The 17541-nt window shown below is 46.1% G+C and overlaps 1 protein-coding gene across 4 annotated transcripts in view; it reads left to right on the top strand.

The window, feature by feature from the left end:
- Positions 1–17541, top strand: part of NFIX (nuclear factor I X) — a 227001-nt gene that overhangs the window by 92083 nt on the left and 117377 nt on the right. For 3 of the 4 annotated variants that reach the window (XM_044994889.1, XM_044994888.1, XM_044994890.1), the window contains one exon: positions 1433–1593. The exons of the other annotated variant lie outside the window; for it this stretch is intronic. In XM_044994889.1, the coding sequence (XP_044850824.1) occupies positions 1567–1593 (27 nt within the window). In that variant the 5' untranslated portion in view covers positions 1433–1566. The remainder of the gene's footprint in view (positions 1–1432; positions 1594–17541) is intronic. 4 annotated transcript variants of the gene reach the window in all.

The following is a 17541-nucleotide window of genomic DNA, read 5'->3' as shown; positions in this document are numbered from 1 at the left end:
TCCATACCCATCTCCATCCCCATCTATCTCCATACATACCCATCCATCTCCATACCCATCCATCCATCTCCATCCCCATCTATCTCCATACACACCCATTTCCATACCCATCTCCATACCCATCTGTCCATCCAATCTCCATACACACCCATCCATCTCCATACCCATACATCTAATTGCCATATACACCCATCCGTCTTCATACCCATCTATCCCCATCCACCCCATCTATCTAATCTATCGATCTATCTATCCCCATCCACCCCATCTATCTATCTATCTATCTATCTATCTATCTATCTATCTATCTATCTATCTATCTATCTATCTATCTATCTATCTATCTATCCCCATCCACCCCCTCTATCTATCTATCTATCTATCTATCTATCTATCTATCTATCTATCTACACAACCTGTCTGTCAGTCTACCTAGTTCCATAGCCCCCCGTCTATCTATGTGTCTATCTGATCTCCAGAGCCACTCGTCTATCACATGCTGGAGCACACTTTCCCCTTTGCACCACACTAGGGCGGATTGTTAAAACAAAGCCAACCTCTTTAGCAATAAAATAAATTAACTCAAGGACATTTTAAAAACGAGTTTATGAGGAACAGGATTGAGTCCAAGGGAAAAACCTTAACCCCCGCTCTGCCAGCGTGTACATTTTCTCCAGGTCAGTTGCTCCAAAGACCCCCCCCCCGGTTTCCCTTGTGTCCCATGACAGACAGAGTGCCGCCCCCGCCCCTGGTCAGTGTTCTCAGGCTGGGCTCCAGCCGAGCTCTGGTTTGCCAGGGGCAAAGATCTGTACAGCGCTGTGCACATCCCATTGCGGGGGGCATAACCCCAACACCCCCCCCAGACCCTGGCTAGGAGCCTCGCACTGCCGGGCCAAAGCAGGGTCCAGGGGGTCGCCTCTGCTTCTGGGGGGTGGGGTGGGGAGCCCCAGAGCATGTGTGAGATGCTGGCAGAGCAGGACAAGCAGCGATTTTAACCCCTCTCCGGCTCCAAATCAAACCGCGCTGGTCCCCACTGAAGCGAGCTGCGCTGCCTATGGGACGCCTCTGGAATTCGGATTTGCTTCCTTACGGTGCCCGGGCCTGGCTCAGCAGCGGGGGGTTGCAATGGAAACACGCCTCAAATTTCTGGGGGGCTAGAGCCTTCCAAGGCTGACCAGCCCCAGCTCCCGGGCGAGGCTGCTCCCAGCCCAGCCCAGCCCAGCCCGTGCACACACGCCGCAAACCCGAATCGCTCCCCCGACGGGCTGCAGTGCGAAGGGGAGGGAAGGGCTCCGAATACAAAGTGTGTATGGCGGGGGGGAGGGAGCGGAGCGGAGCGGAGCGGGGCGGGGGGAGAGGGGGAGGGAGCTGAGAGCTTTCTCAAGGCAAAAGTGTTCTCGGTTCCAAACTTTGTCTAAACTTTCACTTTCAGAGCTCCAAGGCGGGGTTACCACTCGGCAGCATGGACTAGAGCGGGAGCTGCCGCAGCATTAGCCATGCAGCCACCTAGCCAGCTGTTCTCCATATGAAAAACAGTCCTGCACCCGTGTTTTTCCAAAACTAACCATGTATTCCCCATACTGCCTGACCCAGGTAACAAACCAACCAACCAACCAACAACCAAACCAAACAAAGAGAGAGAGAGAGAAGCAAGTTCTGTTTGTTTCTGTCATTGCTTTTATTTATTTATTTATTTATTTTAATGTTATGAAACTTTGCTGTTGGGTTTGCTCCTGATTTCATGTGGGTGCGGGCCGCGCACCAGGCTGTGGCGGTGCGGCTGGGGGGAGGATTATTGCTGTCTGTCTGGGCTGTGTTTTTGTTTGAAACAAAAATTCTTCCTGTCTCTCTCTCTCTCTCTCTTTCTGCAGAGAAAGAGGGTTTGATGGCATGTTTCCAAGTTCTTTGTTATATTCACTGCACATGGGTTTAGTTCAGAAAATGGCGCTTCTCCCAAATTTATTTCAAGAATTAAAAACCAGAGAGAGAGAGAAAGGGAGGAGGGAGGGAGGGGGAAAGGGGCAGGGGGTTTGCTGGATTAATGCATGCAGCTATGCTGGGGGGGGGGGCTGGAGAGGGAGCGGGGGGGGGGCTGTACAAATGTAGACGTGATTTTAATATTTGTCTTTTCTGTTATGATCTGCACCGCGCGGGGGTTATTGCAGAGGGTCGGTTGCTAATGCTAGAAGTTGCTCGCGCTTGCAGTGGATTTTGCCTTTCTGTGTTTGGGGCGGGGGGGGGGGGGGAGCTGAGATCTTCGCTTGTTAAAGAAACCCGGCCACCCCAAAGCCCAGTTTGTCTTTTTGGTTTGAAGTAACCCCCCCCCCCCGCCCCATTCCGAGCGGGAGCGAAATCCAGGCAGTTCCTAAATGCCCGGGGAAGAATTGCTCCTGGATTGTCTGTTTTCCTCTCCTGTTGCGTTTGCATCGCGCTCCCTGCTCGGGGTCAGGTAGGGGAGTTTCCCCTTTCTCCCCTTGCTGGAAAAGTTCGGCCCAAAGCCGGGCTCTATTTCTCGGGGGAGAAGCGGCGAACCTGGGGCGCGGGCGGTGGCAGTTTCTCGAGGGAGCAGGGAAGCGAGCGTGTGGACGGTGCAAAGGGGGCGGCGGAGAAGGGGCGTTTGGAGCAGAGGAAGTTTGCAGAAGCGGAGAGTTGGGAGCTTTTTCCATGGTCGCTGAGCGGGGGGGGAGGCGTTGAAATTTACAAGCTGCAAGGGGGGGGGGCGTTAATCAATGCAACATTTCTAACCATGCAAAAAAAATAAATAAAATAAGGGGCTGCACCGTTTGCATTAGATCTCTGTCTGTTTCGGATGTGTTGGATTTATGGTCTTCTGGGGGTGGATTTGACCCCCCCCGTGTATAATCTATGGGGCAAAGAAATGTTGGGTTTTGCTGTTAATGAAAACGGTGGATTTTTTTTGGCGGGGGGATTATTTTAACCCTTCCGCTCAGAGCTCCCTGAAAAGGCACGTTACAGCGTTAGCTTTGCGGGATGAGCTGAAGCTATGGTGACATTTCTGAGTTTGGAGGGGGGGACACTGGCTTGAAATGCAGCTAAGAATTGATTTTGTAACCGTCCAAAAGCTTTTGAATTTTTCCACTCAAATAATTAAAAAAAAACAACACAAAAAACAACCCCCCAACCCCAACACTTGGCAATTGAGTGATGGAGAAATTCAGCTGCTGCTGGGAAGGGGGGTGAAGCCGATTTAAAACAGGGCTTTGGCGCTGATCACGTAACTTCTTTGGCGGGCGGGGGGGTCAGATCCACGAAGAGGGAACGCGGGAACGAGGTCTATTTTTAATGCCACCAGAAGGAAGTTTCACGTAGCGAAGATACTTTGGCTTTTGTCTGTTTCAACTTTCCAGTTCCCCCAGCCTGTCCCATAGCTGCGAGGCGGTTTCCCAGGCAGCCTGTGGAGCCGACTCAGGTGGGGGAAAGTAGCGGCTCGGGGCCAGCTCCCAGCCCGTCCCCAGCTAGTCTCCAGCCCCCCTGGGCCGGCGGTCCCCAGGCAGGTCCGGGAACTGCTGCACAGACCTGCCGCAGGTTGGCTTTGAAGAGTGGGGTGGGAAGCGGAGCTCTGAACTAGCGGCCCCTGCATTCATGCCTCAGTCTGAAGCGTATTTTGCCATTAGTTGATGCTCTTTTACAAATCATCTTACCTTGAAATATTTTACAGTTTGTTATAAGAAGGGTATAATTGATGCCCTTCAATAGCTGACTTTTTTTTAAAGATCAGTTTGTATAGTTTAGTGTCCTTAAAGATTTAAAAATCCTTGTCAATTACACATTGGAATGTTTGTGTTTTTTTACATAAAGCAACTCAGCCCTAAGGAAATCCAGGGCTTTATTTAAAAAAAAATCCCAAAAATGACATTGCACTTTTATTGTTTTAAATGACTTTTGCTTAAGCAGGGAGCCAAGTAAATAGGTGGGCTTGTGAGCAGCACCGATCCACAGAAATGGGAGTCGCTTCTTCGCAAGGCGTTTTTGTCTGTTCTGTTTTCTTCCTTTCCTTTTTGCCATGCTGGCTGCAAATCATGTGAATCACATCTTTGAGGTTTGCCATGGATGGATCTTTCTAATTGGCTGTAATTTCTGTGGTTTGGGGCACTTTTGGAGAGCACAGTGTAGAAACTTTGCAGATCTGTTTGCTCATTTGGTGGGAACAATGGTTTGGGGGGCGGTGTATAGTTTTTTCAGTGGCTGGGAATATCTGTTCCTTTCCTTAATCAACAGTAAGTAATAAATAGAGCAAACCATTATTATTATTATTGGTTATGGAAGAATATCATGAATTCACTTCAGTTCTGCCTTCTTTCATTTTGGATTTGATAAGAGATCAGGAGAATTATTACAATGACAATGAGCATTTTACTCTGAAAGAGCAGCTGGAATTAGAGGAGGGTGTTTTTTAACTCACGCAAGTTACTCTGGAGAGTTCCTGGCTGAACAATGTGGTCCCAGGATTTTTTTTTTTTTTTTTTGTTAAAAAGAGGTGGTGGCTGTGGATGGGCTCCATTAGGTCCTTTACACTTCAGTAGCAATTACTATCAGTACCTAATCAATGACTGGCAGTTTTAGGTATGGAAATAAGCAACTAGCGCCCAATGTTTATGGATGAAAACTTCTCTATAAATATAAGGTATCTGGCATAGTACGTACATCTCTATCATGATATATGCACACATGTACGTCTGTGTGTGATAGAGCTACGAGTGTGCGATAGAGCTAGAAATATATTTTTCTTAGGTATCGTGTGTGTGTGTAGTACAAATACATACATAGATACTGAACCTAATATTTTATTTAGTAATATTTATATAATATACTGTGTGTGTGAACACACGGATACTGTACTCAAAGTAACTTATATTTAAGAATTTATATAATATGATATAAATTGTGTATACACACACACTGTACCTAAAATACCCTATATTTAGTGATTTACAGATATTAAATATAAAATATAACTACTGTACTGTACCTAAGATACAACGTGTATGGGTATATATGTGTGTGTGTATATTGTATATACACGCAGTCATTTCTGTGATACCAGCCTAGTACCTGGCAATATGTGTCCATGTAATATATAGGTGATACATATGAATTGGTGTGTAGGTGAATCGTGCGCGTCTGTGTATAATACATGCAATACATAAAATATCATACATGTCTGTCGGTGGCATGCATATTTTTGCAACATAATGATATATTGCATTACATACTGTAACTAGTAGTGGATATCTTATAGTACATGGTATGTGTAGAGAGAAATGTATTTTGCACAAACAGCATTGTTGATAATGATGATTTTATTTATCAAGGCATCTTTCTTCTCACTCCGCCACTCCCCACGATGCTCTGGGGTGCCATGTGAACAATTAAAAGACAGTTGTTACCAATAAAACAATAATTACAACATCATTCCATGGATTAAAACCTAAAAAAAACCAACCCGTAACAAAAAAAAAAAAATCAAAGCAAAGAGGCTTTAAAAATCCAAAGCCAAACTAAGTGGGGTCACTTAATAAAAAAAAAAAAAAAGTGAAGAGACAACAGCCAACTTCGTTATCATTTCACGATGTTTCGTTAGTTGGGCAGGAATCCATTTTCGGGGGTAAGGTGGGAGAGTAAAGATGTAATGTTGCGTCATAATTCCTCCCCCATCCTCCAGGCCAAAACGTGCATTTTTTGTAATGTCACAGGCTTGGAAAGAATATTTTTAGCATTAGTCCTGTATTTTATATACATATATATGCGTGTGTCTGGGCCTATTTTTCTGTATAATTATCTAGCATTAGAGCCTATATTTTTAATGGCTATATAGCCACATCACATTTGGTCCTGTCTTTCTACATACGTAACATTACAAACTTGGTTCGATATTTTAGCATTAGGTCCATATCTATCTAGCAGTGGAGCCTATAATTATTAATACTTATATGTATCTTAATAGCTAGAGAAACAGCATGAGAATCTCTCTGTCTCTCTGTCCCCTCCACAGTATCTGTCTGTATTTTTTACAAACTTTTCTAGCCAGGCCTGCCATTTCTGGGATAAGTTTTGGAATATTTTTGGAGGGTTATTTTCTTGCATCTGTTTGTTTTTTAGTTCCTCTCTGTTCACCCCGTCCTTGGGACCCTGCCAGCGTGGAGAGGCCAGTTTCGTTTCTGCCTCAGGGAGGGAAAACCCAGCTTTCTTTTTCGGAGTCACCCCTTGTTTGTGCCCAGTGAATTAAATCCAGCCTGGCAGATTCCCCGCTGCCCTTCTGCCTCTGCCTGGCTTACTTCTGAACTGATTTCCCTGGTTTCAGTTCCTGGAGCAGAGTAGTTTTTTCCCCTCTCCCTTTCCTGTTATTAGCGATCGAAAATCACCCCCTGTCCCAGTTCAACTAGTACTGCCCCTCCCGCTCCCTTTCCTAGAAAAGAGTCTCAAATATTGGACCTGCGAGCCTTGCTGAGGAGAAGTTCTGAACTAGGTTATTGTTGTAGGGCCCAATCCTGGGCACTCCCATATCGGCCTCTGGAACTGGATTTCCCGATCTGAGCACTTGGCAAGCCTGAGCCTGCTGTCCCGATCAATAGAGGGCTGGATCCTCTATTGGTGTAAATTGTTGCATGATAATAGCTTATGCCAATGGTGAATCTGGCCCCAAAAGCTTGGTCTCCCTCTGCCTGCGATGGAAACAGTCCGGGGCCCTGAGTTTGAAATAATGTGCTAGAAGTGGGGAAGTTCGGGCCTGGCTGAAGTTGGTGGGAGAGACTTGAGAGGGGCAGAATCCACGGAAGAGCTTTTCAGGAGGGGCGCAGGGTTATCATGGTGGAGGCGAAAAAATTATCAAACTACCTTCCGTGTCGCTTGTCTTTGGTGCCACTTGCTTTTTAAGTGGCATCTGCTCTGTAAGTGTTTGTTTTATTGTTGGATGAAGGAGAACTCTCGTCTGCTTACTACCTCTGTTGTATTAACAGTTCTGCAGTTCACCTGGCCCAATTCCATCACTCCCGAGCGTTCGTATTCTTTTCTTTTCTTTTTTTTTTTTGCTAACAACCAGCTCTGGGTTTTATTTTTTGCAAAAAAATGTTCCCCCCGATCCCCACGACGTTGCACATATAAAATAAAATACACGTCTGCTAGCTAAGAGGAGTTGGAGGAGCATGTTTGAAATATGGAGAAAGAAGACCAAGAAAGAAAGCCAAGGTGTTGATTTTTTTGCTTTTTAAGCCAACACTATTTTCGTGGGGACTTTCAAGTCATTGCAAAAATTATTTTTTTTTTTTTTACTATTTGCAATTCTGATAATTGATTTAAATCAGGCAGGTTATTTGTATTTAATTTTGGCCTTTACGTGCTGATATGCACTCTTGTGTGTGTTTGATATAAGGGATGTGTGTATTATATATAAGTGGGTATGCATGTTTTTATATAATAATAATTAATAATACTTAATTTTTATATAGGGCTTATCATCAGTAGGTCTCAAAGCACTTTTTATAGACACATACACACACACATATACATATATATGTGTATTATATAGATCGCTTTTTATATATCTATATCACATGTATGTATTATATATATATCACAGACTTCTTAAATTTGATTTGGAATGTGTAATCAATATTGTTTTTTGTATGTGGTTAGTGTGTGTATATGTTATATGCTGTGTCTGTAATGTACAAATATATTCCGTATACATCCATGCACACCTATATATTATATAGAAGTAGGTTTACCAGATAGCAACTGTGAAAAAATGGGACGGGGGTGGGGGGTAATAGGCGTCTATATAAGAAAAAGTCCCGACTGTCCCTTTCAAAACGGGACATCTGGTCACCCTATATAGAACCATCTATTAAATATTCGTGTGTACGCTGTAGACATTGTGGATAATATGTGGCCCTGTATGTAGTACGTATAGTGCGTTTATAGCATATAATCACATATACATCCTAACCACGTATACAGTAGAACCTCCGAATTATGAACCCCAGAGTTATGAACTGACCAGTTAACCACACACCATATTTGGAGACCAAAAAAAAAAAAAAAAAGGCAAATGCAGGACATATGGTGTTAAATGTAAACTACTGAAAAAAAAAAGGAAAGTTTAATAAAAAAGATTTGACAAGGTGAGGAAACTGTTTCTGTGATTGTTTCATTTCAGTAATCACAGAAGTTTAAAGCTGTATTAAGTCAACGTTCAGCTGTAAATTTTTGAAAGAACAGCCCTGAAGTTTGTTCAGTTACAGACATTTCTGAGTTATTCCCAAGGTGTTCGTAACTCTGAGGTTCTACTGTATACTATGGATTTGCGTATAATAATTCATATGCAATATACATATTTTATGTGATATATGCAGTGTGTATATAATATCACATGTACACAGTTTACACTTTATATATATAGTGCATGTATATCACAAATATATACATGCCATACACATATATAATACCATATATCGTATGTGTATTATATATAGACCCACTATTCATCTATATATAATATAGATTTGTAGATTGTGTGTATGGTGTGTGTGTGTGTTTATATATATGTAAAAGTTGAATATACACACTATACTCATTCTGTATAACACACACACAGATTACACATACATCATAATGTGTGTACATATGTATACGTCATACATAGAAACATCAGCTGATATTTGTAAAAGTGACCAGTGATCTGAGGCATTTCACACTTTCAAATCAGGCCCTGTGTGGAGCCTTGTGTTGGACACCTGAAATCACTCCAATTTAGGCCTGCGGTGTGCAGCCCCACACCCCTGTAGCTGTGCCTCCAGATATGTTATAAGTTCTCTATCCGTGTGTAGCTATTATACTAATATATCCAGTCACACACACACACAAACAACCTACTGTGTGAAATGAATCTAGTATCTGGGTAAGTGTCTAATTTGTGTGCATATATAACATAGCCTAGATATACGTGTAATCCATTAAAGCAATTATTAGTTACACATTCCAAATCCAATTTCCTTAATAAGTCTGCATTCTTCTCACCCCCCTTTCAAATGCATTTTGAACCCTCTGTTTGCTAATGTTGGGAATGAAGGGTGGATTTTTCTACTGGCGTGACTTGGTGGCCTTCTAATAAAGGGGACAGAGTTTGGGCCTTTCTGACCCACCTAAAATTGACAGGCAAATTTTTCACTGACCAGAGAGTTGGACAGTCGGGGTGGTTAGCTGGGCTATCAGTCCCTATTCCTCCATCTGGGGGTATTTTGAAAGATATTTGCACACACATGTAGCTGTGCAGATGGAAAATCCAGCTCGCTCGCTCCTTATCTTGGCCTGCTTTGGAGGAGCCTCCCGAACGCAAATCCTTGCTCACCTTTTCCTTGCTCGGTTTTCCTTGACTACTCCCCAGGTTGGTTCTGTAAATCCTCACTACTGGATGCAGTCGTTTGTTGACCTGACTGGTGTTACCGCTAGAGCACAGGCAGCGTTGGGCCTTATTTATTTAGAAAATCATAGAAAGCTGTGGCCTGCTTTCGGGTAGGGGGTAATCCGACCAACCAACCAAACCGACTAACAAAAACCCTACAGGTCGTTTGAAAGCAGCCCCATCCAATCCGCTATTGTTAGACATTTTGCTCCACGGGTTTGACTCTTCCCTCCCGATCTTCAGAGCAGAATTTGTTACACAAGGAGCTTTTGGGGGGGAAAGGGAGTTCAAGATGATAACTTATTTCAGTCGGTTCGGGCTCTAGCGGAAAGCCATGGGAGTTTTGCCAGTGGTCTTTTCTTTTAAAAAAAAAGGGATTGGAAAGATTGCAGCAAAGAGTGGGTTTTTCAGACTTTGGGAAAAGAGTCTGAGTGTTGAGGAAGTTAAGGTACTTGCAAGGGAAATGAAGGCATAAAAATATTATATAACCACACACACAAAGACTGAAACAATGAGCTGAACAGGGAGAGTGAAATTAGCGAAGCCTATAAATAAACATTTATGCAGTGTTGAGACAGTATTCAGGTGAGTTTACAAACAATTCATTAAGATATTTATATACTTTCACAGTTTGGGGCTATCAATAGAAACTTAATTACAAACTGTAAACAACTTTCCATTCTCATTGGAATGACAATCCCTGGCTTTCGAAATGGGCAGTTTCTCGGTTTTCTTACTGAGCAAAAAAAAAAAAAATTTACAGTAAAAAATGGAAAACCTAAAGTTCAGTTTGACTGTTTTTTCTTTTCTTTTGCTGATTTTTTTTAAGTGGAATCTTTCCTCGGAAAGTCTTTTTGTTTGTTTGTTTGTTTGTTAATTTTTATATTTTAATGTGCTCTGGGCACTGGGATATAGTTGTTTTTAATTTTGGAGGCAAATTTACTCTCCACATTTTGTTTTTTAAGGAGTAATGGTCTATAAAATGAGAACTTAGCCAGCCAGTGCAGATGTAATTTTTTGGGTGCCTCTATAAATTACAGATGTCTACATATCTGTGTATTATTACTACTCTGTGCATTTTTCATAGACAAAACGGCAAGGCATGAATATCTGCACTACAAACACACACTCACTCTCAAGAACACAATATATATTTATATATGATCTCTATATACTGTAGATCCATAGCTGTCAATTGAGCTGTATCCCCTTTATAGCAGCTGAGGATCTGACCCTGTAAGTTTATACGATCTAAAAATGCCAAACAGGAATCGGTGGTGAAAGTACCGTTTTTAGGACGATGGGTACGCTTGGATCATTGACTCGCATGAGTTTTGTCCGACTGCCGAATCCAGGAACTTTTGTGAAATGCAAAGGACGGCTTTATCGCAGCATTATGGACGAGGATTTTAAACACGGCTGCTGGCCAAATTTTGCAGCCTTAACTTAGGAACATCACTTACTGAGCTCAAGGAGAGTTTGCTTGGCTCAGAATTAAACCCAGATATTTATAGTATGTTGAGGTGTGGGGCTGTGCACAAGCAGCACAAAAATTGTATTTTAGCCTGGATTTCTGATTGTCATTTTTAGATTAGATAAGCATATAGCGTGTCTTCATGTGTGTGCACAAACACACACACTCAGCAACACTTTTATACAAAGGAAAAGACCAGTAAATACACACAAAGAAACGTTTTTCTGTGTTTTATTGCCCTAGAAATGCACAATATCTATAGCTGCTTTTTGTGTGTATTTTTACATACATGTATGTAGTGTCTGTAATATGTAGCTATAGATATAAATATGCACAGATACATCATATGCGTCCATCTGCATGTGTGCATGGCGTATAAGTGTGTAAATACATATTTACAGGGAAGTGCTTTCAACTTTCATTCTAGCCTTGCCTTCCACAGATGCTGCAGCACACTGGGTGTGCTCAGGTATAGATTTACAAACAAAGTGTGATGACTGTTTAGTGTTCCACTCCATGGGTATTAATCTGTATAGAGAACGTGTGTGTGTGTGTGTTTGTGCATCTGTGTGTAATCTATACACTGAAACCTTGTTTATTTGAGCTTTGATTCTCCAAATAACTCCTTTATCCAGAATGAGGTCATGTTCCCCCGTGTATGCTAACAGCGTCAGAAAGTCCCCAGCTTATCCAAGCCTCTGCTTATCCAAATTAAATTCCCGGCCCCTTGTGTGGTTCGGGGAACCGAGGTCTCACCATGGCATGATGTGTGTCCATAGGCTGATCGCTCGGTTGGCTTGTCTTCATTTAGGATTTCTGGATTTCAGGCTGCTCCGTTGGCCTTTTCCTTCCCAAACTGTGTTTCCAAATCTCGGAGCAGAGCGAGATCCCCCATGAAACAAAGATTAGCGGAGCCTGGGGCTGGCATCTCAGCTGGTGTCTGTCGTCGGTAGAGCAAGACCGATTGACCCCAGCTGAGGATCCAGCCCCAGATTCAACATGTCTCTGCCTTTACTCTCTTCCCTCTGCTTTGAGAGAGGCATTTGCCAAGTGAAAACATTCCCAGTATGGGGGGGGGGGGAGTTGCTGTTTACTCTGTTGCTTTCATGTGTACGCATTCAGGATGAGTCTATGAACACGGTGTAAAGGTATAAAGCAGCCCTTGTACGATTTCCCCCACTTTGGAGTAGCAAAATGGACTGGAAGTCCTTAATTACTCTTTAGGTTGCTTTTATTGTTGTCCATTATTAACTCCTTTCCTGAAACTGACACCGGGAGCCCTTTTTTCCATCTGAGCTGACAAATCTGCCCCTCTCCTTTCTTCCTCCACAAGTGAGCTCACTTGGACTTGATTTCTATAACAAACTCTCAAACTTTCCTTGCTGCCTTGGACAGAGACCGAGCTGGGAATAGCTTTCCCCCGCTCCCTCCTAGGCCTCTGGTCCCATGTCCCCACCAAAATATGGACCGCTCTCTGGTTCTTCACCAGCCTCAGTTCAATGGAAGCGGGGCATTCATTGCGAAATTGAAAGAATCCATCCAAATAAGGGAAGGTGTGAAAGAGAAATGATTTAGCTATTTTGGGGCCTGTTTGTGTGTCTATCTGGGATCAGAAGCTTTTTTGGTTTAAATATCACTTATTTATGTATTTTGATTCTTTTTACTTTGGACGCTTTTGTTTTGTTGAGTTTTTAAAGCAAATTAAATTATTGAAAAGGCCTGGAATTGTAAAGGGGATAGAAAAAAGAGACTGGGGGGAGGGGTGCGGTGGGGGGAATGGGAATCTGAATAATTGATGGGAAGCAAAAAGCTTTCTTGGAAAAGCTGGATGCCAACTCAATCCCTTCTGGAAAAGAGGGGGATTTTGTCTGGCTTTTAACAGAGCCCCCCCCCACACCCCCAGTTTTGCGGGTGGTTTCCCTGCGCGGTGCATGAAACGGAAGAAGTGCTGCCAGAGTGAAGCAGCGAATGAATATAAATTTATAATCTGCACCCCTGCGGTGGCCGCTGGCGTAAAGTTGGTCGATGCCACAGAGCGACTTTGCTTCCGCTGCCCCGAAAGCAGATTGCGGCTTTTGGGTCTGGCGTGTGCGTGTGACGGTGCCAGCGTCCTCCGAAAGCAGGCTAGCCACAGAGGCACAGTGTGGTGCACCTCTGCCCCCGCCTGCGGCACATGGTCGTTTAGATTCCTGAGGGTTGTTACTACCTTGGTCTAGGTTCTGTTGTCGTGTTTAGTGTGCGGGTGCTGGGTGGGGTCTGTGGCCTGTGCGCTGCAGGAGGTCAGCCTGGAGGATCTGCCCTTAAACTCTCATTCCGTGCATTGTACGAGTGCCCGGAGCACAGAGTCGAATGAGCTTGAGCACAGAAGTGGCAAAAGCGGGGCCGGCTGCCCCGCCCTTGGGAATGATTCCTGTCCCTTTGCGCCGAGTTGTTTTTAAATCCGGAAATAGGCAATTACTGTACGGCGAGTGCTTGTCGTTATGCCGGGTGCATGGGGGAGTGAATGAGAGTCAGAGACTGGGGAGGGGTATAACCTAAGACTCTAGATGGACTAGAATACAAGTGGGGTATGGACCAAGCCCCCTTTGTGTGTGTGTGTGTGTGGGTGGGGGAGCACTGGAAATCCTGAGTGTGAATATACTGGTCAGTATAGATCGCCATTTCTACCGGAGCATGGGTCTGTCTCTACCTTCTCTCTGTAGATAAATATCCAGGGATCGTTGTCTGAATTCCAGGTCCTGCCAATGTAATGTGGAGACTCTGTAACTGCCTGGACGAGGGAATAGATACATACAATCCGTTTATGTAAGAGTGGATATATAAACTTCTGTAGCGCAAATATTCTGCAGCCTGAATTCTCTCTGTGTGAGTGTGTATAATATATTCGTCTGTCGAAATATATTATATACAGGAGACTCTCTATAAAAATCTTAACTCGCACGTTCCATCAGTAGATCTCAGATTGCTTGACAAAGGGGTCAGGATCATCATCTTTGTTTTACAGCTTGGGAAACCGAGGCACAGAGAGACGTGAGTAGCAGCCGTTCACCCAGCAGGCAGTAGCAGAGCTGGAATAGAACCCAGGGGTCTTGAGTCCAGGGCTCTCTCGCATAGGCCGAGCTACCATGTCCTAATCACTGGATCTGTGTCAGAGGGTGCGTGTCATTGTCTTGCTCCTGCCATCGCTCAGTCTGAACTCGGTGTTAATTTGTTTTATCTCTTCTATCTCTGTAGACTAAAATACCCTCCAGCTATTGCCGTCTCGAAAGCACTTTGTGCTATTTGAGCTTTATTTATTACTCCCTGCATTCATAAGCTGCCCATCGCCGCGGCATCTGGGCTGCTCCCAGAATCCAAGGACAGCCCAGCGAGGCATGTCTCGCATCAGGTGCTCTGGGCAGAGGGGTGGATTTGGAGCTCATGGTTCGTTTCCACAGGGTGGCAAACACCTTCCCATTTCGCTGCCAAACCCGCTGCTAACAGGCAGTTAAGCCTGAGCGGCTAGTCCCTCAGAGCGCTGAGTTCCCCTATAATTAACCCTCTACAGAGCAGGCCGGGGGTGAGCTCAGGAAGGCTACGAGTCGCCGCCCGTTTACTCAGCTCCTCGGGAACAGGTTTTTGCCAGTGACTTTCTCTAGTTTTTTGGAGGACGTGGCGGGAGCCAGGGCGACGTGCCCAAGGGGCCAAGGAACCCCTTGAGCAAACCACCCCGACCCTTGCACCTGATAAGCAGGGTCCGGATGAGGCTGCTGGGGCAATCGGGGTTCGCCAGGCCACGTGCGGGCTGAGAGAGGGGCTGATCGCGCTCTGTAAGACGCGGGACGGGGAAGAGCCAGGTCAGCGTTGGCCCAAGAACAAATGGGGATAAACTGAGGCTGGAAATAGGGAGACGGTTTCTAAGCTCCAGAGCCGGGAGGGTCCGGAACAGCCTCCTGTAGGAGCAAAGGGCCTCCCTGGTTTGGAGCTGGGTGACGGGCAGCCTGCGATGGCAGGGACACGGCGCAGTGCCCCAGGCGGTCCCGCTGCTCCCACTCTCCTCAGCCATTTTCCACAGCGACTTGTAGAGTCCTTTGAGCTCCGCTCCCGGGGTCAAACCTTCCGGCAGAGCGAAGACCTCGCGCGGCTCGGTGGGCCCCACGTTCGAGGGCTGATCCCCGGTCCCCTGCGCTTAGCTTGCTTGCTCCTTTCTTTGCTGTGCGCTCCTGGTGTGTGTCAACGCACCGAGCCAGAGTGTGGTAACTCTGAGAGCCGTGCTGCTCAGACCCCGCATGGGGGCAGCCCCCGAGCTTCAGGCCACGGAGATAAGCTCAGGTTGGTGCTGCAGGGACAGCTCCAGTCACCCTTCCGAAACGAGATAAGAACAGGCACCATGCACTGGCTAGATGTTTTCTCTGCCCGGTTCTCTCAGGAACTGCTGGAACAACTGACCCCAAACTTGTCCCACTCACGTGAGCTGCGTGAAAACTTTCGGACTAATCTTTTTTCCGGCAAAGAAATGTACGTTCACGGACAGTGGAACCTTTTGTGACTTTGTGTCAGTTTCACCAAATTGTTTTGGTTTAAAGAGGGGGAAAAAAAGCTAAAAAATAAAAGGGGGAAATGTGGTTTTGAGGGGTTCGAAAGGAGCTGGCCCAGGTTTTCCGGTCAAAGTGACTTTTTGTTTGAACGTTTCTTTTACTTTTATTTTAATCTACTTCAAAATGCTTAGAAATGGTCGCAATCAGAACTAATTTTTGATGAATGAAAATGTCTAAAAATGTCATTTTGTCTTGATCAAAACGTTTTGATTTTGCAAGAGCAAAATGCTCCTGTTCCACCCAAAGCGAGTTATTCTTTTGCCTTTTTGATTAACCCCCAAATTTGGAAAAATTTAGGTTTTGGGCCGAACCCCCCCGCTGGTTTTCCAGACTCGCCAGCGAACCGAAACATCCAGGCTTTGCACGGCTCCACTGCTCACCGTACCCTGGGGAGTTACAGCAATTTCCGAGACAAGCAGAGCATGCTTGTGGATTTTAGAGCACTTTGAAACATCGCTGGTTGACTGAACCTTAACTATGGTCTCACCCTGCCACAGTGTGTGGCTGTCTGCTCACGTAGCCAGCTGGTGCAGCACGGGGCTGGGCCGGGTGCCCCGCTGCGCTGATCCACCGAGGATACGAGTTGTTACAGTGCCAAGCGGCAGAGGCCTGGCTCTTTAGCTCACACTGTAGCAGCATTGGGTTTCGCTCCGGAGGTCCCAGTTCAATCCTGGCTGCAGCAGCCAAGATGGCGACTGGCCCACTTGCAAGCCCATCCCTGGGAAGCTGGGTGGGGGCGACGGGGGAGGAGGTATGGGGCGGTCAGTGGGGCAGCGTGGCGCAGGGGTTTGGGATCAGCGCTTGTGCCATTTGGTCTGGCAACCAGTGATGAGGCTGGGGAAGGAAGGGTCCGAGCACCCTGCGTGGCTGGTCGGGAGCAGCCCGTTGTGGCTCCGGGCTGAGAGCCAGGTCCTCTGGACTTAGCCCATGTGTCGTCCCCCCCCCCACTTTAATGGACTTTCCCCCCGCTGGGCTCTGAAGGGTGGGGATGTGTGTCTGCCCCAGCCCCAGCCTGGGGGCATTGAAATGGAGCCCCCCCCACACAGTGCAGACCTGGCCTTTCGCTAGTGGGGGGACATCTCCTTAGGGAAGGAGCACGGGCTGGCCCACGGCTCGGCAGCCTTTCAGCAGTGCTGCGCCGAGGCCTCATTTGTTCTCTCTGATTTAAGGTCTCGCGTGCCAGTCATACGTCTTAACGTGTATAGAAGGTCTCTTTCTAGAAGTCTATAATATAGAACTAAACTATTGTTGTATGTAAAGTAAACAAGGTTTTTAAAATGTTTAAGAAACTTCATTTGAAATTAAATTAAAAGGCAGAGCCCCCCTGGACCAGTGGCCAGGACCCGGGCAGTGTGAGTGCCACTGAAAATCAGCTCGCGTGCTGGCTTCGGCACCCGTGCCATAGATTGCCTACCCCGGTCTAGTCATTAGTGTAGGGGGAGCTGGGTGGTCAGGACTCCTGGGTTCTCTCCCCAGCCTTGCGGGAGAGTGGTGTCTAGTGGTTAGAGCAGATGGGAGCAGGGACAAAGGGATCCAGGGGACCTACCTGGCAGCGCAGTGTGGTGTAGCGGTTAGAGCTGGAACCAGGACTCCTGGGTCATATCCCTTCCTCTGTCCCTTCTCAGTGCCTCAGGCTCTTGGGATAATAATAGTGACCGGCCTTCTCGGGGGGTGGGGGGGACTATGTCTGTGCAGCGCCTGGCACACTGGGGCCCTGACTTGGTCTGGCTCCACACCCCATTTAACCAGAGGCACCTGAGTTGTGCCAGGGCCAGATTGGCCCTGTGCTTTTGCAAAGCCCTTTGAATGAAAGGCACCGGGTGGGGCTGGTGGCCAGGAGGGCATCAAGAGAGATGGCAGGGAGGGGAGAGACAGCTGGGGTGCATGTGCCCCTCCTGGGTATTTCAGGGGCATCAAATCCAGCCTGGTTCGGGATCCCTCCAGCCAGATGGCTGCAGATAACCCTTCACAGCTTTGTTGGCATTAGAATTATCGGCGGGGGGGGGGAACCCAGGACCTTCAAATCCCTTGTCAGCACATGTCAATTATCACAGCTCCATCAGATGGTT

The sequence above is a fragment of the Mauremys mutica genome, chromosome 20 (genome assembly GCF_020497125.1).
Source record: "Mauremys mutica isolate MM-2020 ecotype Southern chromosome 20, ASM2049712v1, whole genome shotgun sequence".
Classification (NCBI taxonomy): domain Eukaryota; kingdom Metazoa; phylum Chordata; order Testudines; family Geoemydidae; genus Mauremys; species Mauremys mutica.
Note: the sequence above shows the minus strand (reverse complement) of the source record. Positions and strands in the feature narration are given on the sequence as shown.